The sequence below is a fragment of the Lynx canadensis genome, chromosome B1 (assembly GCF_007474595.2).
Source record: "Lynx canadensis isolate LIC74 chromosome B1, mLynCan4.pri.v2, whole genome shotgun sequence".
NCBI classification, from domain to species: Eukaryota; Metazoa; Chordata; class Mammalia; order Carnivora; family Felidae; genus Lynx; species Lynx canadensis.
This window is the reverse complement of record NC_044306.2, coordinates 115,776,391-115,798,128: the sequence shown is the minus strand read 5'-3', so window position 1 is coordinate 115,798,128 and position 21,738 is coordinate 115,776,391. Positions and strand designations below refer to the sequence as shown.

Below are 21,738 nucleotides of genomic sequence, written 5' to 3'. Positions count from 1 at the left end.
TATACAATAACTGATTTCTCTTTGCCCTTATCTATTTCTTGATGACAAAAACCTCACTCTAGAAGATGAAAACGCCAGGCCCTTCCTTGCCATACAGCCTGGGCATCTGAGCATATAATGCAACCTCTGGGGAAGTCTGCTGGAAGACTTCTGAAAAACTTTTTCCAAATAAAATCCTCAACTCTTACCTGAAAATATCTTTACTTCATCTTTATTTTTGTTTGAATACAGAATCCTATAGATTAACAGGCTTTCTGTTTTTCTCTTAAAGACGTCACTGCATTGTTTCTACTTCGTATTGCTCCTGAGAAGTCAGACCTCCTTGCCCCCATCACTTTGCTTTTAAAGCTCCTCTTTATATCATTAATTTTCAGCAGGTTGACTGCTTGTGCCTAAGTGTGGTTTTCTTTGGATTTATCCTTTCTAAGATTTATTAGGCTTCTTGAATTTGTAGGCTGATGTTTTCCATCAATTTTGGAAAACTTTTAACCATTTTTTCAAAAACCTTTTCTGCCATGGGCACCCAGGTGGTTCAGTCGGTTAAGCATCTGGACTCTTGATCTCGGCTAGGTCTTGATCTCAGAGTGAGGTCCAGCCCAGCAGTGGGCATGAAGCCTACTTTAAACAACAACAACAACAACAACAACAACAACACGAAAAAACCTCACACCTTTCCTGCCACATTTTTTTCTCTCTCTCCTCTTTTCAGAACTCCAATTACACATTTGTAAGATGGCTGGATACTGCCCACAAGTCACAGAGGCTCTGCTCATTTTTTTCCTCATCTAATTCCCTTTTTCTTTTCTCAGGTAACTTTGAGTGACTTCTAGCTCACTGACCTTTTATTCTGCCACCTCTAGTCTGCATTTAACTCCATACAACAAATGTTTTCATTTCATATCTACTTCAGTCTTTGAATTTCCATTTGATTCTTTTTTTTTATAGTTTTTTTTTTGAGATTTCTTATCCATTAGACCATATTTGCTTTAAGAAGTTTTAATGCTCTTAACTGCTAACTCTTACATCAGCATCATCTCAAGGTATGTTTCTAGTGATAGTTTTATTCTGAATTATAGATCACCCCTTTCTGCTTCTTCATATTTTAAACAATTTGTTACTGCAAGCTGGACTAGCACATGATTTCTTCTAAGGAGTCTGAATTGTGTGGTTTTCCTTTAAAGTGTCAATAGCTTCATTCTAGCCCACAGGTAATTTACTGGCACTTCTCATTTTTTTGAGGCTTTTTTTTTTTAACATTCATTTATTTTGAGAGAGTGAAAGAGAGTGCACAAGCTGGGGAGGGACAGACAGAGAGGGAGAGAGAGAATCCTCAGCAGGGTCTCACTGTCAGTGCAGAGCCCGATGCAGGACTTGGATCCCATGAATTGTGAGATCATGACTGGAGCTGAAATTAAGAGTCGGATGCTTAACCAACTGAGCCACCCAGGCGCCCCTTCTGAAGTTTGTTTTTAATGTTTTTGGGCATGTCACTCTAGCTTTTTGTGCCAATTATCAATCAGTTGTCTCTCAACTCCAAATTCACCCTTCAGTACTTGCTCTGCGACAACAGATTGAACTCTTTTAACACTATGCTCACTGTAAAGAAGAAATGCTTAGTTTTATCAGTAGAGGGTATCAGACACATTGTAGTAGGAAGGGGTTGTCCAAGCGGCCTGTGTATGGAGGATATGGGTGGCACTCGGGCCCATGGGCAAGCCCAAAGTACACAAGCCTTCAACGACCTCAAGCCCTAGCCTGAGCCCAATGACCACCTCATTGCTGCCCTCCTAGTGCAGACACTGGTGCATTCCAAGCCTCTCAGCAGCAGTAGCTTTCTGAGTCCTGCCATTCACCCACCCACCAGCCTGTGCTCACCTGTGCCCCAGAAGGTTATTTCCTGCATCCACCTCAACACAGCTATCACACTCTGTGCACTGCTCTGGCAGCAAGAGGGCTCCCTCCCAAAGTCCTGACCCACTCAGCACTGGTCTGTCAGCCTCAGCTAGCCTGTTCATCAGAGGGTTGTTTCCTGCTTTCTGGTTTCTGTGAACCAGTTATGGTCCAGACAGTCCACTGAATTTCTCCACCATGTGGTGGGATGAAACCATGCTTTCTCTTTACTTATTTATGGGGGCTGGGGGGCAGAGAGAGAGGGATAGAGAATCCCAAGCAGGCTCTGTGCTGTCAGCGTGGATCCCAACGCAGGGCTCAATCCCACGAACCAGGAGATCATGACCTGTGCCAAAACCACAAGTTGGACACTCAACCAACTGAGCCACCCAGGCACCCCTAAACCATGCCTTTTTCAATGAGGTCTGAAGCCCAGCTTTAGGGAGGGGGATTTCTTTTCTAAGTTTATCTCTACTTTTGTAATCTCCCTCAACCCTAGGGTACCCTTCAGAGTTCACTTTACATTTTTATAATTACTCTTCTATTGAAGTCTAGTAATTCTTTAAACTTCCCCTGTTCAAATTCTACCTAATACTGAGGTCCAACAATTATCTCACTTCACTTTCAAATAAGGTTTGAGAAGTGTCTTATCAAAATTTTACACAGACTATGGACTACTTAGAATCAATAACTGTAGGTAAAATAGATATTTGCTTAGAATTTCCTCCCAAAGTACATTGTGGGGGCTAAGGTTTATTCAAATCTTTAATTTCTATATTGTAATCCAAGTCAGAATTAAGTTTTGCTGTTCAATAGTGTGAATAGGGAAGTAGTTCATAATTCAAATTATAATTGACTCAAATTACATTTATCTATGCAAATATTAATCCTATAATGCCTGCTCCTTGCCACCCTCATAGATTTATTAAGATATCGTGTGACTAATGAACCAAAAGATTATTGATGGACACAAACCCAAATTATACATCTCCATACACACTATTTATATTTAGGCAGATGTGGGTGGAATCTAAGTGATCAGCAGGACGCGGTGAGCCCAGCGTCCTCATACTCCGCCATCTTCTCTCTCTCCCATACACAATATTTATAATGTAAATACCTTAGAATTGCTCTTGTCCCATACTGCTCATCCCAATATGTCCATCGTATCCAGAAAAGTGTCACATATCCATTTATTTTTCTCTTACCCATTTTTAATTGACATCCCTTTTGACAAACATAAAGTCCATTTGTTCCCTGACTCCATTAGAAAAATAGCAGCCATCACCTATCCCCCTACTCTCAAACCTGGCAAAGATTTTGGTAAATTTTATTTTCAGGAGTTTCTGAAACAAAAAATGAACAAACTTTCCAAATTTAAAATTATATTATCGGGGTGCCTGAATGGCTCTGTCGGTTGAGCATCCAGCTTCAGCTCAGATCACGATCTCATGGCTCGTGGGTTTGAGCCCCACATCGGGCTCTACGCTGACAGCTCTGCTTTGGATTCTGAGTCTCCCTCTCTCTCTCTCTGTCCCTCCCCTGCTCGCTCGCTCTTGCTCTCTCTCAAAAATAAACATTTAAAAAATAATAAAAAATAATAAAAAAATAAAATTACATTATAAAAATATATAACTAGAAATACCACCTCTTATAATACCACAACTCCTACCTACACCATCCTCTCCTGCCCCAGTTGAGAAATCCCACTATCCCAGAAGCCTAGCAGATTAAGTATATATGTTCAACTTTTCTTATTAAGAATATTGAGAATAAGTAGAACAATATATGGCCAACTTAAGTGACCTATTTCTTTATATATTTATACCGACATTTGCTTTTAGAGAAGTGTAATAAATTTTATCAAAGTCAACATTCCATATAGCAAAACTCAAATACTCAACTGGTTTATAAAAGAACATTAGGCACAGAAATGATTTTCTTACATAAATGTGCAAATTTTCTTTTCCAGACTATCAAAAACGTACTTATTTTAATAGTACACAAAAATTCTTTAGAAAGTCAAATCCATGATCTACTTTTGTTGGGTAAAAAGACTACCTTCATTCATCTCATGAATTGCATGTTAAAATACCCCTCTCTTCTTTGTACGTTAATCACTCAGATATTAATCTATTTTCTTGAAATTCCCAAATCATAGTGGCTTGCCTCCTGATTTCTCAGCAGTAGGCATCATTTTATATGCAGTAGGCATTTATAAATAATGCTGTCCTGGTTGAGCCCAGCCTTGCCGAGTGGGAGGATTGGGGAGGGGAAACTCTCCCATGGTGGGTGGGAGTAAATCCACCATGGCCCAGATTGCCCCTCTTGCTCCTGCCTGTCAAGCCCAGGGTCCCAAAATTTGCTTTTAAAAAGAGACCAAAGAGCTTGATTTGCTTCTGCCTCTCCACTCTCTCAGCGAGTATTATTTTAAGGAACCAAAGGTGGTAAGGCACTGGAAAACATTTCATGAAGTCCTTTACCAGGGTCAGAGAAGATCAAAACAGGTACCAATTACTGAGCTCTTCTTAATATGCTAGTCACTGCACAAAGTGTTTTATAAATATTATCCTATTTTATATATACAGCACATTGATCAGTTACTATTCCTGTTTTATAAATAAGTACACTGGTAACTTAGAGAGTTTTAGTAACATGTCCAAGGCTGCAAAATGAACAACTCAGAGATCAAGTATTATTCCTGGGCATCTCCAGCCCCCAAATCCATGCATACCTATTCTTACTGAGCCCTTATACCGTGTCAGGCCCTACAGTAAGATGGAACGCCAGCAGAAAAAATTCTAGTTAGCACTGTATTTAGGAAAGAAACAGTGTAGATTACATAATTGCAGGAAACCTCGGAAAACCAGACTAACAGACAATATTAGAACATGATGCTGCTTTAGTAAGAAACCAGAACAGATGCTGAGCAGAGAATCTATAGAAAAATCAGGAGAAAAAAGGGATTATTTTCCACCATGAAAAGCATCCTAAAACACTTATCAAATTTAATGTCTCAATTAAATTAGTAACTTCAGTTATCAAGAAACTATATATAAGCTAAAAATATATAAAATATCAGACTATACAGACCCTCAAAATTATTATTTTTTTTTTAGGTTTATTTACTTTTGAGGGAGAGAGAGCGCACACAAGCGGGGAAGGAGCAGAGGGTGGGGGGTGGGGGACAGAAGATCCAAAGCAGGCTCTGCGGTGACAACAGCAAACTGAATGTGGGACTTGAACTCATGAACCACGAGATCATGACCTGAGCCAAAATCACATGCCCAACCAACTGAACCACCCAGATGCCCCTCAAAATTACTTTCAAAATAAAAATACATCAACAGATTCTAAATGTTTTTGTGCAACAGACCCCACATCTGCTTATCCAAAAACCTGAAATCCAATTTTTCCCAGCTTTATTAAGATATAATTGACATACGACACTGTGTGAGTTTAAGGTATACAACAGGATATATGTACATTTTGTGAAATTACAATTAGGTAACACATCCCTGTGAAAAATCAAAAACCCCAAACGCCGAGCTTTTAAAACTAATTTAGTCATAAAACACGATCAAAACTGACATGAAATTAGTTACAGGCTCTACTGATCCCACTCGGTGTGAAGAGTCATTCACTACAGAAATATTAATGTGCTTTATATCCCACGGGAATTAGGTAATACAAGACCCCAAAGATTCTGGATAAGAGACTGTAAGCCTGTGTTGCACTACTCTAGAAACATGAATAATATAAATGAGAAGACAAAATTATCAAAGACCCCAGAGAGGATCAAAGTTTATAATTAAAATTTGGGAGTCTATGGCTCCTATTATTAGGCTCAGATCTCAAGAAGTAATGTCCCTTTAGGTTGCTGGAACTCTTAGAAGTGCTTACAGGGAGAACAGATGTATATCCTAACAGACATCCTACTTACACTGCAGATCCTGGTGCGAAGCACCGACTAATTAAATAAACACACTGGCATCCAGGTGGCAATATGCTCCTACTGTCCCCCACGTAGGGCATCTGCTCATTTACACAGAAACAGTTTCTATTAAGGAGTCATTTACTCATGCATGGATAACTTCCACAGCAAAGAGAAATCGCTACCTCCAACTGTATGTTTCCTCCGAAATTCGACCGGTTAACCTCATCCAAATGTCTTAAACCAAGGATGTAGCTATTAGCTGCACACATTCACATTCCATAATACATGGGACTTTCAGCACTCTCATGCATTTATTTATCCTTCACAAAAATGGATTTAGTATTTTGTGAGATAGGGCAACCACAATTTCCTACAGTCAATGGATACCTCACAAAAATGAAAATGCACGCACATAACACCTTTTCAGCATTAGAAAAGTAACTCTCGCTCCATATGCCTCCCCCACCCACCCAATTCCTAAAATGGAATTTAGGAATCAAGCCATTAAATCTTTACAGACTGGAAAATCAGGGACATCCTGTTGATAACCAAACAGGCTTAACAGCTGCTCATTGCTCTAAAAAGCATTTGTGCTAGGGAAACAAATCTGGTACCAATGCCTTCTAAATGACCTACAGAAAATGATTAAAGGAAGAGTCATTGTTTTTATTTTTTTATTATTATTAGTTGGCAAATAAGCATTACTGGCAGACTTTTTCCTGATGTCACTGGAAAAGCTACAAAAAAATGAGTGTTTTTTTAATTACAGAAAAATTTTTCACTTAAGGCTGTGAATAAGCCAAATAAATCAAACACTCAAGGGTGGGGGGGGTGCACTTGAGAAAAAGAAATAGTTTTCTTAAGTCACTCAATCTAACAGTTTACACCCTGCCAGGTCGTAAACAGTAAAACATTTAAGGGGTTTAAAATACAAAGGTGTTTACTAGAACTTCTAGTTTGTTCTTTAAAAGTTCAGAAGTTAAAAACTCCCCCTTGCTCAGGTACCAGATCAGTGCTTCCTGACAAGAGCCACACCCCTTAGCTTATAACTAATACTCCAGATAGAGATCTACAAGGCAGATACAACTTTAAGGTGCTTTTATACTCTCCTAGAAAACGTGAGAGCTCTGTGCAGGCACCTGACTTCTTTGCCCTCCCACCCACTGGCAAAGCACAGGCCCCTTAGGGACTTCCGGGCAGCAAGGAGCTCTGGAGAAGAGAACAGCAGGCCACAGTTTCAGCACCACTCTGCAGTCATGCTGGTGAAAGATCTGACTCGCTTTTTGACCTAACTCTAGAGAGGCTCCTCTAAGCCCTCAGTGTCCTTCCATGTACAGCTCGTGTGACCCAGCTTTAGCAAAACTCTTGCCAAGTCAGGTTAGCCAAAACTCTCCATCCTCGACATGTGATCAAATTCTTCTTCCTCACCTGCACCCCCCAACCAAGTGATACTGGATCAGGTGGCCTACTTTCAGCAAGAATCCTGCGACATCTGCTTAACTGGAATCATCCCTTGCTCATAACTTCTGATGTTTCCTCTTGGTAATTTTCTATCCACTGACCAGCCCCCTCCCAACCACCTCCCCACCCTTTCCCCACTACCACCCACTCTGCCCTTTGGCTGTCAATCCCCACTTTAGCAGTATTCAGAAGTGAGCACAGTTTTATACGGGACTCTTTTCCCTATCGCAATAGTTCCTGAATAAAATCTGCTTTTACCACTTTACTGTCCCACTCTTGATGTTCTCTGATGGACCACCATTGCTACTTGGCCTCTCTGAGCTTCAGTAACCTCATCTGTAAAATGAGAACAAAGCTGTCTCATTGAGTTGTTGTGGGGATGAGGTTATACAATGTAGGCAAAGAATCTATTCAGTGTGACAGACACACACCCAGGCACTCAAAAAGTGGTTATTTTCATTGTCTTTTTATTATTTATTTTCATGTTCTTTATATATTATCTCAAACACCAAAGGACATTCCAAACCAAAGGACATGAAGTCTGTTCCAGAGGAGGTCACCCCTCCAAAGCTGAAATTCTAGGACTTCACACAGATTGACAAGTGCCCTGAGGTATAGGCAGCTCCCATGATGTGGGGACAGAATCCTAGGGGTGTTGAGAACTTGCAGCAAAGCAGTTTGTTATTGTCTTTAGTAAAGACGGTTGATATTATTATCATGTGCTGTCACCAACCAGGCAATGTATTAAATGATTTACATCATCCTATCCACTCCTAACAACAACAAAAAGATAGGCAGATATTACTAATACCATGAGGCAGGTATCATAAGAATACAAAGAGCAAGAATACAGATGGACAAAAATATCTCACAACCCACAATTCTAGGCTGTGATGAACAAAAAATAAGTTTGAAAGCCACTGTGTACAAGTTCCTCTTCCAATGAACACCAGACAGGGCCATCTGACCTCACTGTTTTGGGACTCTTATAGGATGATTTAAGAATTTATTTCCAAACTCTTTTTCAAAATATATGTGGCCACTTATTTCAAAACATATTTTGGGGTGCCTAGGTGGCTCAGTCAGTTAAGCATCCGATTCTTGGTTTCAGCTCAAGTCATAATCTCATGGTTCATGAGCTTGAGCCCTCCACGGAGCCTGCTTGGGATTTCCTCTCTTTCTTTCTCAAAGTAAATATTTAAAAATATATATTTTAACAATATACCACAAAATTAAAAAAAAAATTTGTGGAAGTTATAGTACACGGCCCTGGACCCAGACTATCTATAGACTACTCTGTGATCTAGAAAAGTTTATTAACAGCTCTACCTCAGTTTCCTCATCTGTAAACTGAGAATAATCATACCTACCCTCTTAGTGTTACTAGAAAGGATAAGTTAGCTACTACACATAAAATCCCTGAAATGTTGCCAGGCAAATACAGTAAAAACTCAATGAAAATGAGCTATTATTATATTCCATTTCTCAATCATTGTATATAAATACAACTCATTTCCCACTTCTCCATTTCCTCTCCAGTAAAACTGGCTCAATGAAAACATTTTTGAGGTTGGCTAAGAAGTAGTAAAGTATTATAAAATGTGAGGCTAAATAGGCTCAAGGAACAAACTGGCTAAAATGGAAGAGAAGAGATAATCATGTATAGTGAGGACATAACTTATTTTCTCACTTGGGAGAGTAGAATGGTACAACCACAAGGGAAAACTGATGGACAGCATGTGCTGAAGCTGAACAAATGCATACCCTATGACCCACCAATGCTAGCCCTAGGAATATACCAACACAAATGTCCATGAAAAGACATGCACTTAAAATCCTCCTACTAGCACTATTTTTTTTTTTATGTTTGGTTATTTTTGAGAGAGAGCCAGGGGAAGGGGCAGAAAGAGAGGAGGACAGAGAATCTCAAGCAGGCTCCACACCATCAGGGCTCAAACTCACAATCTGTGAGATCATGACCTGAGCCAAAATCAAGAGTTGGATGCTTAATCAACTGAACCACCTCCAGGATTATTCTTTTTTTTTTTTTTATGAAATTTATTGTCAAATTGGTTTCCATACAACACCCAATTGTTTTTCCAGCATTATTCTTAATAGCAAAGCACTGGCAACTGCCCAAATGCCCACCAACAGAATTGGGTGCAGTCACACACAAGTACAGTAGTACTTAGTGACTGTACTAAGAATAACCACACGCGATGTGATTGTGTTTCAGAAACACAATGTAAAGTGAAAGAAACCAGACACAAAAAAAGTATATACTGCATGATTTCAGTTATAAAAAGGCTGGACTGGATGTTGTGATGCAACACTTGGGTCCCCCCAGGAAAAGAGGACTCTTTCCTAGCTTCTGGGAGAGGGGCCAACACACACCCAGCAGCTGTCAGCCTTCTTCAGAAACTGCCTCTGCAGAAAAGAGCAACAGTGGCCAAGGGCATGCCCCTTCCCTGGGCAGCCAATCACTGGTCAACACAGGGGCGTCAGTGACTATTTCTTCTGCAACATGGAACATCTCTGAGGGCCTTTCCATGACTCCATAGGGTCAAATCAGGCTTCCGCTAAGACTGAATCACAGCTCAACTTTTCCCTCTACCCAACCCCACTCCCTTCCTCTCTCTCCTCTTCCATGAGCATTGATCCCAAGGGCTCTCCCTAATAAATTTCCTGAACTCTAACCTTGCTCTCAAGAGTCTGCTTCCCAGGGTATCCACACTTTGGCACAAACAAATTGGACCCACGATGTAAGAAGTGAGGATAGCAATGACCACCTGGGGGGAAACAGGGAGGGGACAGAAGGACAGGAAGGACAGCATCTAGGGTGCAGATTAATAGTCTTTGTTTTTTAAAGTCTGGATGCTGGCCGTATAACTGTTCAAATGGGAGAAATTCATTGAACCATACATCTGTAAAACGTGCGCTGCTTCCTACGTATGCTACACTTAAATATGAGGTTCAAATAAAATAAGACAAACTAGAAAACGACCTGGAACAGACCCTTTAAAGAACATTTAGTCCGACCTCCCTGTGCACCAGTTAAATAATCATTTATTGTGCATTTAAATGTAACCCAGAGAAGTCCAAAGAAGCCTAACCTGAGATTACAAACCAACGAGTGGCAAACCACAACCATGCCTGGACCCCCCAACAGCAGGCTTGTAGTGTCTTCACCAGACAATGCCCCGACGGGTAGCCACAGGAGTCAAATCTGAGGCCAAGGAAGGGCCTGCTGCAGCCAGCTCACCAACAAGTCAGCTATGCTTGCCAAAAACTCAACCCTTAGATAAGCCAAAATGCTAGCTTGCACCCCAAATGTACCTTTACATACCTTCACCTTTGAATCTTCCATAAGAAACAGCCCAGGTTCTGAAATCAGAAGATGTAAAAACCTTTCCGATGTAGACAAAACAGCATGCTTCCATCCTCTGTTGTGTTCTCTCAAGAAAGCATAATCTGTTTTTACCATAGCTGGCTGTTTTTACTATTTATCCTCTCAGCCTCACCTTTTTAAAAGCAATTTTTGGTTTATTTAAAATGTCATCTCTCTTCCCCTTTTACATAAGGACAAAGAAACGAAACACAAAGAGGACAAAATATATCCTGAATTGGGATGGTAAAGCCCTTCCCTTTCCTAGGTAGCCTATTCCTGACGCTGGTCGCTCGGGTCACTCCCATTTTCAAAACCACTCATCCAAACTGCAGAATTTCAGACCAAATGACTCCTTTAAAATGATGATGAAGACAGCACCAAAGGAAAGGGTGTGGAACTACTGGAACAAAATTCGTTACTTTTTCTCAAAAACAATTTAATCACTCTTTGAGATATAAGAACTAAAGGTCGCAGTGGTCTCTAGGAAACTTAAAGGGTGATCACTGCCCCATTTTCATGAACGTTTGATACCAACAAAGAGAGAAGAATATGAGGAGTTTTATCTACTGAAGTTCCAATGCATTATTTACATTGGATCTAAGAAGAGAATCAAATACATTTTAATCTTTCAGCTTTTTTGTTATGATTGTTTTATCTTTGTCGGTTTTTCTTGGATAAAGAGTAAGAGTGTACAACCCCACAACTAAGTTCCAATGAAAATTTTTACGCTTGAGCCTAAACAGCCAAACACGCTTGGATTTCCCAAACATTTTTGGAGGAAGACATCACAGAATATACACAAATTATTTAGATCTTTTTTAAAAGGGTTTGCCTCCCAAGTAAATATAAATAAATTGATCTCCTTTCAAGGGCTGAAAAACAGTGCAACAATAATGTGCACTTCATCTTGAAAATTCAACAAGAAGCTAGCTAGGAATTCGCCACATACTGTTTCTTAGGTCATTCATTGATTTTTTCATCCATTCAACAAAATTTTTTTTGAATGCCTATTCTGCCTTGAAGCAAAAACCTGATTAAGTGCTCTTCTATATGTATGTTCATAAAAAGATCTCAAAACATTCTTTTTGCCCACTAAAGAGAACTCCAGAACCCTCCTCCCACCAAATATCAAGAAGTAATTTTGGGGCGCCTGGATAGCTCAGTCAGTTAAGTGTCTGACTCTTGCTTTGGCTCAGGTCATGATCTCACAGTTTAGGAGTTCAAGCCCTGCATCAGGCTCTGCGCTGTCAGTGCAGAGCCTGGTTTGGATTCTGTCTCTCCCTCTCTCTCTGCCCCTCCCTGGCTCATTCTCTCGCTCTCTCTCAAAATAAATAAATAAACTTAAAATAATTTTTTTCTAAAAAAGTAATTTACTTCCTGACTCTATTCTGTTCCAGTCTTTTATAAACAGATGAAGAATGTTTTCTGAGAATTTTTTAAAAGGTACCATGCTTACCTTCCCACTAAAATACCTGTGGCCCTTCCAAAATTTAGAAGCTACAAAAATCAGACCAAATCTGTTTCCAGGGAAGAATGACAGTACTTTGTTAAAGGACTAAGATGGGTATTATCAGAGCTCAGTCTGTAACCTAGCCAACAGTTTTAAGGGGTACCTCTGTCACACCTTCCCAAGCTCACTGAGCCATCTGTCTGCAGGGAATGTTCCCTCCTTCACAAAACTGGGACCAAAAGCCAAGTCTCTGTCTTCTTGTTCACAAAAAGGCTGCTTTTCTGGGGCCACCTCTAAAGAACATTCCCAACAGAGCATGAGAGTACTCCAGGCAATGACTGGAGCAGACCAACAGATCAAAGAAATATCCACTCTAGCTGTATTAGTAAATGTGATTTCAACTGTGCTGCAGTTCAAATCTTAAAAGCAGTCTACCTCAGTTGGCCCAGCATACATCATGGGAGATGGGAAGATGGCCACCACTGTTGTTTCTGGATTCAGGACTCCTTCTTCCAGTACTGCAGCATGCTGCTTCATACGCCACATCAAAGGGACATCATCATCCTTGGTCCAACCCCCAAGAGGGTGAAGGAGAAGGACAGGGCGCCGATAGCCCCTCTCTAGAAGTTGTTTATGGGTATCCTGCATTAACAGAGCATGTCCATTGTGCACTGGGTTGCGTAATTGAAATGCAAAGACAGCATCTGAAAAGAGAATTTCCAGAGTCAAGAATAGTACTTTTCTAACAGATTACCTTCCAAAGGATAAGCAATTCTTCCTAAAGCTTGATGCTTAGGATTAAACAAACATACATGCCCACAATCAGAGACTGGTGAAAAACATATACTGCTTTGACCTTTTACTCCAAGGCAACTTGACCTCTACTTCTGCTATGTTTTTACTTTACAAATTTTACATGCCTGAGGCTGTGTAATAGAATGGTCATGGATTTACAACAATTGCTTTCTGCATTCATGGGGAACAAGAATAATCACCAGACTTTCTGGTCCCAACATCCTGGTTTAGCTGCTCACAATGGATATAATTTCTTGGCCTGTGCCTTAATTACCCACCAGGTCAATCCCGCCATAGTACCTAAGACACTGCATTATTAAAAGGAGACAGGAAGGTAGAAAAACTTATAGTTTAAAAAAGTTACTTACTATCCAAATGTGCTCATATACACTGATTAACTTTGCTTGACTAGAACCCTATGTTGTTTTGTGATGCCAGGTCTAGATTTTGTATTACAGTTTTTAGCAACAACACTATCCCTCACAAGAGCCATTGCTATTACCCAAGCAATTAAAACTCCTAGACTAATTCTGCTTACAACCCTGGCTTTACTCCCACATGGAGCTTGCTAACAGGCTATGTTCTTAGAAAGCATGGTTCTTTGGAGTCATAGAGAAATTTCACAGAACAGAATGGTGAACCCAGTTAGAAGAGCTGTGTGTTTTACTGCCCTCACAACATGTGGTAGAGCATCAAGCCATGTTGGTCCAAGCCTGACTCAGAAGAATATCTTCCCCTCTTCTAGCAACTGTAAGCCAAATCATACAATGTCTTCCCCAATCTGTTCTGAATTCTGTCTTCTATCATGATGACAAAAGGCCACAGGAGGAAATTTGTGGCACCTTACTTGACCAGCAGTTTGGGTTTTTTTGAGCGCAGGGGCGGGGGGGGGGGGGGGGTGCACACATCCTGTGATATTCCAAGATTTACAGCATTATTGTTATGCTTTGAAGTTGTTAGGTTACCTTTTATACATGAACAAGGCTGGTTTTCACCCATGAAATAGCTGATACAAGGTACAAAGAATAAGAAAGTCTTGATACAAATATATGAGCATTTAAAACTATTCTGCCTTGGGGCGCCTGGGTGGCGCAGTCGGTTAAGCGTCCGACTTCAGCCAGGTCACGATCTCGCGGTCCGTGAGTTTGAGCCCCGCGTCAGGCTCTGGGCTGATGGCTCAGAGCCTGGAGCCTGTTTCCGATTCTGTGTCTCCCTCTCTCTCTGCCCCTCCCCCGTTCATGCTCTGTCTCTCTCTGTCCCAAAAATAAATAAAAAGCGTTGGAAAAAAAAAATTAAAAAAAAAAAAATAAATAAAACTATTCTGCCTTAAGGAGATGGGAAGAGGGTACACACCTGAAAGTTTTTCTATCCTGAATTCACTTCAAATTTTGTTTTATATATGGATATAAAAAGATCCCCAAACATCCCTTTGACCATTAAGTAAAACTCCAGAATTCCTCCTACTCTGGGAGCAAGAAGCAATTTTACCTCCTGACTCTATTGCATATACTCTAGTCCTTCATAAAAGGACAAACGAAGAATGTATATATTTCCCCACTTAGGAGATTACTGCCTGACCTTACCCACTCTGATTCCGGCCTAAGTCTGGTCACTCACCTCTCTCCTCTCTTCCCTTCACTTTATGCTGCCCATTCTTTATAAACAGCCTGATCTCAACAAACACACTTAGTATGCATCAGTGAATCCTCCTCCTGGGCCAATGGGAGTCACTGCACTGATAGGGAGCGGGGGGAGACCCCAGACTCACACCTCAGGGAGTGGGGAGGACTCTGGGCCAGCACAAGCCTGCAGCACCACGGCCCAGGAGACCACCTGTTTGGGAGACTGCTTACATACAGCAAGGGAGAGCAAATACGTAAATATAGTAAGGATAATGGGAGCCAGGATTCTCAACTGTAGGAGATGGTGGTGCCTGGGTGGCTCAGTTGGTTGAGAGTTTGACTTTGGCTCAGATCATGATCTCACGGTTTGTGGGTTCAAGCCTGCATCAGGCTCGCCGCCTGATGGCTTGTCAGCCCAGAGCCTGCTTTGGAACCTCTGTCTCCCTCCCTCTCTCTGCCCCTCCCCGACTATTAAATTAAAAACATTGAAACAAAAAACTGTCAGAGATGGAAGGCATAAATACAGAAAGGAGAAAGGCTAGAATAGACTATGTGGTACTGAATTAGGACTGAAAGTATTGGCATGAGCTCATGGTCTTCACCTATAAATGTGTGGGGTTATTTGTGTGTGTGTGCATATACATATACACACCTCTTAGTTCTGTCCACTGAAAGGTCCTGCAAGCAACCACTACCCAAGGACAATGAGCAAAACAAAAGCACAAATTTTCTATTCTAAATACCACTGGCAAAATGGCTGATTCTAGGGCTAGGGCAAGGCAAGTACAACATGAGCTGGAACATCTTGTGTGTCATAAAGAAAGGAAGTGCTCAGAAAATGAGTGGGTCAACCAGTATGACCCAATGACTAACCCCAATGGCCAACCCAGGACAAGTTAAACACCAACGTAAATAATAATGCTAATGATAGTAATGAATTGTAACCTACTGAGTAAAATAGGAATATGTGAGTCCATAAAGAATAAAAATCAACAAGGGGCACCGCGTGGCTCAGTCAGTTAAGCATCCGACTTCAGCTCAGGTCATGATCTCGCGGTCTGTGAGTTCGAGCCCTGAATCAGGCTCTGTGCTGACAACTGAGAGCCTGGAGCCTGCTTCAGATTCTGTGTCTCCCTCTCTCTCTACCGCTCCCCCGCTCATCCTCCCTCTCTCAAAAATAAATAAACATTAAAAAAAATTTAAGAATAAAATAAATGAATAAAACAATGGGAGAGAATGGAATACTCTACCTTATGGCAGAAGGTCAACAAACAAATGTAAGAAGAACGACAATTAGAAAACTCACCGCTTGGCAGTATCTGGGTTTTTGTTTGTTTTGTTACTTTCTATAATTTATTTATTTTTTATAATTTACATCCAAATTAGTTAGCACATGGTGCAACAATGATTTCAGGAGTAGATTCCTTAAGCCCCTTACCCATTTAGCCCATCCTCCCCCCCCCACAACCCCTCCAGCAACCCTCTGTTTATTCTCTATTTAAGAGTCTCTTGGGGCGCCTGGGTGGCGCAGTCGGTTAAGCTTCCGACTTCAGCCAGGTCACGATCTCGCGGTCCGTGAGTTCGAGCCCCGCGTCAGGCTCTGGGCTGATGGCTCAGAGCCTGGAGCCTGTTTCCGATTCTGTGTCCCCCTCTCTCTCTGCCCCTCCCCCGTTCATGCTCTGTCTCTCTCTGTCCCAAAAATAAATAAACGTTGAAAAAAAAAATTTAAAGAGTCTCTTAATGTTTTATGCCCCTCCATGCTTTTATATTATTTTTGCTTCCCTTAAAACTAGTGGGTAAAAGTTTGATAATAGGATATTTATAGTTTCAAAATCTCTCTCCAAAAATACTTCTTAGTAAGTACAAAATTTGTTAACTTTACAGCAGGAAAACCTGGCAAACACAATCTTAAACAAGAGAGAAATGTAAATTTTTTTAAAAAGTTAATCTTAAAAAAAAAAGTTTAGGACAAATCAAAATTGTGAGCCACCAAATATGATGCACTGAGAACTCACAAATGCTTCCAGTAGGATCTCTGACAAAATTGTATAACCTGAATCTAATTGTGAGGAAACAGCAGATAAATCCAAATGACAGACATTCCACAAAATAAATGATAGGTGCTCTTAAAAAACGTCAAGGTCATAAAAGACACAATTCCAGACTGAAGTAGACTAAAGAGACATGACTGAGTCCTGAACCAGAAAGGAAAGGTGGCAAAGAAAAAACATGATTGCTGTTGTTGGTTTTGCTCTAAAGGACCTTCTTAAGACAATGGCAGCATTTGAACAGAGTATATGGGCTTGACAGTGTTACATCAATATTCTTTGCCAGAGTTTGACAAGCATGCTATGGTTAGGCAGGAGACTGGAATTTTTAGGAAAGGCATGTAGACATACTAAGGTATAATGAGGCATCCCTCATGTCTACAACTTTCAGACAGAGTGAGAACAAAGCAAATAAAGTATAATGTTAGTAGCTGTGGATTCTGGCTGAATGTACAGGAATTTCTGGTACTATTTTTGTAATTTTTCTATACATCTAAAATTATTTCAAAACAAAAAGTTAAAAAACATAAAAAATTATGACATGAGACATATGAAGCAAATACAATGTGTGGACCTTATTTACATTCCGATTCAAACAAACTATTAAAAAAAGTGACTACAAGGAGGGGCACTGGGTGGCTCCATCAGTTAAACACTAGACTCTTTTTGGGGGGGATTTTATTTATTTTGAGAGAGACAGATACAACGCAAGTAGGGGAGGAGCAGAGAGAGGCATAAAGAGCGAATCCCAAGCAGGTCCTGACCTGGGGCTCATACTCACAAAACTGTGAGACCATGACCTGAGCCAAAACCAAGAGTAAGACGCTTAACTGACTCAGCCACCCAGGCGCCCTAAACATCTGACTCTGGATTTCGGCTCAGGTCATGATCTCACAGTTTGTGAGATCAAGCCCCACGCTGGGCGCAGTGCATAGCCCCAGAGCCTGCTTGGGATTCTCTCTGCGCCTCCCCGACCTGCACACACACACACTCTTTGTCTCCCAAAATAAATGAACTTTAAAAAAAATTTCAAATTTGGGGTGCCTGAGTGGCTCAGTCGGTTGAGCGTCCAACTTCAGCTCAGGTCATGATCTCGCAGCATGAGTTCTAGTCCCACGTCGGGCTCTGTGCTGACAGCTCAGAGCCTGAAGCCTGCTTCAGATTCTGTCTCTGTCTCTCTTTGCCCCTCCCCCACTTGCGCTTGCTCTCTCTAATATAAATAAACATTAAAAAAAAAAAAAACCTTTGGGGGCACCTGGGTGGCTCAATCAGTTAAGTGTCTGACTTCAGCTCAGGTCATGATCTCATGGTTTGTGAGTTCGAGTCGTGCGTCAGACTTTGTGCTGTCAGTTCAGAGCCTGGAGCCTGCTTCGGATTCTGTGTCTCCCTGTGTCTCTGCCCCTCCCCTGTTCACACTGTCTCTGTCTCTCAAAAAATGAATAAACGTTAAAAAAAATTTTTTAATTAAAAAAAAAACTTTTAATTAAAAATTTAAATAAATAAATAAATATTCCTGGCAAGAAACTAAACCCACTGTTCTACTGGTGGCTCAAGGTCCACACCAACATAAACTCACACTGTCAGATGGTGTTTGCAAGATGAGGGTGCGTTAGCACTGTGCTCATTAGCTTCTGTCCTCCTTAATCAGAAACAGGCATCTATCTTTGAATAGGGCCCCTGGGTGATATATCTCAGGTACGACCACTACATGCCTAGACTTCAATCAGATCAAATCTGATTTTGTAAAATCACCATTTGGCAGGATTATTTATACGACAGGATGTGCAAAAGGAAACATATAGAATAAACGGTCTCAAAGACACATATTTCACAGATCCTTGTAATTTATTATCTATGCAGGCTTTCTTTCCAAAAAGAATTAATCTAGCTCCACACTGAACATTTAACAGATAAAGTTAAGACAGATGACTCAGTAAAAATGCGTTAGCAGCATATGAAGGACTTTACTGCCAACATTTCTTCCAGGTAGAATTATTTCCTTACTATCCACTCCTCAGAAATCTATCTGCCCATTTTTTCTTGCCAATATTACCAGGTCTTTCCTAAACTTCTAGTCAATCTCTTCTAACTATCTATCAATGAATTACACAAATGGCTTTAGCTGTTAGTCGCAGGCTGTATTTTCATCCCTACCATCTGGTTTGTCCACTAGAGAACTTAGCTGGATGAACAATATAATAGGAATACCTGATCCATTGGAAGCTGACACCCCAGGATACTGTCCCAACTAACACAACCCCAATGCATCACTATTAAATTTTCCTCCATCAATTTTCCATCAAGGATGGAAAAAAAAATTATGAGCCACTATGGACCTGGGGCCACTAATACTTATAGCAACTGTCATTATTGCCTCACATCCTCATCCTCATTTTCTAAAGGACAATGATTTTCCTGTCACACACAATGAGTGTCAAATATTTGCCTTTCTACTTGTAATTCTTTATGGCTTAGTTTAAGACTGTTTTAACTGTGTTTGAAAATGGGAGATGAGGGGCGCCTGGGTGGCGCAGTCGGTTAAGCGTCCGACTTCAGCCAGGTCACGATCTCGCGGTCCGTGAGTTCGAGCCCCGCGTCAGGCTCTGGGCTGATGGCTCAGAGCCTGAAGCCTGTTTCCGATTCTGTGTCTCCCTCTCTCTCTGCCCCTCCCCCGTTCACGCTCTGTCTGTCTCTGTCCCAAAAATAAATAAACGTTGAAGGAAAAAAAAAATTAAAAAAAAAAAAGAAAATGGGAGATGATCTACCAGATGACTAAAATTTAATATTTATACTTCTGATTTCCATCTCTTTCTAGACCTCTGTCTCCATGTTCCTGGAAAAAGACCAGGAATTCTATAATCTTGACTTCTAGAAAGTACACTGTGAAGCTGCTGACACCACGCATAAAAGCAAACTTTTTCTGTAAAAAGCCAGAGTGAATCGTTTAGGCTTCACAGGCCATGGGGGATTCTGCTGTAACTATGCCAACCCTGCCAAAGTGGTGCAAAAACAGCCACAGACGATGGATAACCAGTGAGTATGGCTGTTTTCCAATAAAACTTTATTTACTAAAACTGGCAGCAGGCCAGATTTGGCCCACAGACTGTTGTTGACTGACCTCCGACAGACAAATGCAACGTGGCTGAGAAGTCTACAGAGCACCGCAACCAAGCTGACTGGTGTGAGCCAAAAGTGTTAAGAGAGGAAAGCAGAGACGTGTCTGGGGAACAGAGAAGCATTCACTTTGCCAAAGGTGGATATAAAACCTGGTACAAGATTATTACATAGAATTTCGAATGCCAGGTTAGGAAGGATGCAGCGTACTCAACAGGGGCTGTGACTCAATCAGTCATGTTTTATAGAAAATGGGTCTCCACAGGACTGTGCGGGATTGACGTCGGAGAAAGTACAGCAAGAAGAGAGACCACAAAATTAGAAGACTGCTGCTGAGGAGCATGTTCCCACACTTCCATGTAAAATAAAACTTCTACCAACTCTTCCTCACGCTTCATTTACTCCTCCCCCAGGATTCTGACAGGCTCGTCTGACAGACACAACCTACGCGCTGGGGAATGGAGTCACACTGTGGCAACAGTGAAGGCAGGCGAACCCCTTCCCTCAGACCTCTCCCCATCCCGCGCCCCCCATGCCTGAGGTCACCGAGCGCTCCATGTCAGTGGCTCCTGAATCTGCATCCTCTGACTACAACTCACCCCTGAGCTCCAGACGGTCTCCCCGGCTGCCTCCTAGCACTCCACAGGCACCGGAGTCTCCACTCCTGCCGACCTCCCTGCAGGCTCTGTTCCCGCCCTCCTACACCACGTGCAGCCAATCAGTGAATCACGCTGTCCCCAGATCTCAGCTCCACTTGCTCCATTACAGCTGCACACATCAGCCTTCACTGCCCCTTCACCAGACGCGCCTACGAACTGGTCCCCCTCCCCCATCCAGACTCCGTGCACCTGCCAGGGCAGCGAGAGGCAGGGAAGAAACCAGTTTGGGGACAGGACAGAAATTCTGTTTTAGATATGCCTTCCTGAGGTAACAATGGTGAAACTGGTCCTACCCCCAGGACCAGTACAATCTAGTCAGAGGAGGAGAAGCAAACATTCACTAATCAGAGGAGAAGTGTATGATAAAAGGAATACAGGTCCTTCAGCTCCAAAAGAACATGATTATATCTTTGTCTTCAGAAGATACGCCTGGTGACAGTGTGAAAGATAAAGCGATGGAAGAGAAGAATGGGACCGCATTCATTTACTTAACCAATTCTTTCCCGTTGTTACTTAGTGAATACGAAACTCCTGCCAAATCCAATAGGCACTTTCTTGTTTTAAAGGGTCCTGATCTGGGGTGCCTAGGTGGCTCAGTGGGTTCGGCTCAGGTCAAGCTCTCACATTCATGAGTTTGAGCCCCGTGTCAGGCTCTGTGCTGACATCTCAGAGCCTGGAGCCTGCTTCACAGAGAGAGAGAGAGAGAGAGAGAGAGAGAGAGAGAGAGAGAGAGTGTGTGTGTGTGTGTCTCTCTCTCTCTCTCTGCCCCTCCCTTGCTCATGGTCTGTCTGTCTCTCTCTCAAAAATAAACATTAAATTTTTTTAATAAATAAATAAATAATAAAGTGTCCCAACCTTTCCACTGCTTCTGACAAAAAACACCGACCCCACGGCCTTCACAGTCTCAGGGCCTGCCAACCATGGCACCAAGCTTTTCTACTTCATCTTCCCCTTGACCCTTTTAAGTAAAAACCATGAAACACTAAGGACATTTGGGGGGGGGGGGGGGGAACTGCCTACAAATGCACTATCCTAACGTAGCTGTTTTTGGTTGTTTTGCACAATCCCCTAGTTTTCTCTCTATACATACATTTTTTTTTTTTTACAAAGTTGTAATCAGATGTGTATGTTTCTTATTCTGTGTGGCCATTTCGGGCTGATCACTTGTTTCTGACATCCTGTAGTCCTCTCAGAGCAATAGGTTCATTGCTGTGTCCTATGAAGTGCTTTCTTTGCATACTCATTCGGGAAACTCACCCCTTCGCCTGGATTCAATTACTGTGTGCACACAGATGGCTTCTGTTAGCTGCATCTCTAATTCTGACCATCCAATTCATCAGTTATAGAGACTTATTACTGAAAGCATTTCAATAC

The 21,738-nt window shown here is 41.6% G+C and overlaps 1 protein-coding gene across 1 annotated transcript in view; it reads right to left on the bottom strand.

The window, feature by feature from the left end:
* PAPSS1 (3'-phosphoadenosine 5'-phosphosulfate synthase 1) overlaps nucleotides 1-21,738 on the bottom strand; it is a 105,931-nt gene that overhangs the window by 19,800 nt on the left and 64,393 nt on the right. Inside the window, exon 10 of the mRNA XM_030313303.2 lies at nucleotides 12,562-12,830. Coding sequence (XP_030169163.1) covers nucleotides 12,562-12,830 — 269 coding nt within the window. The remainder of the gene's footprint in view (nucleotides 1-12,561; nucleotides 12,831-21,738) is intronic.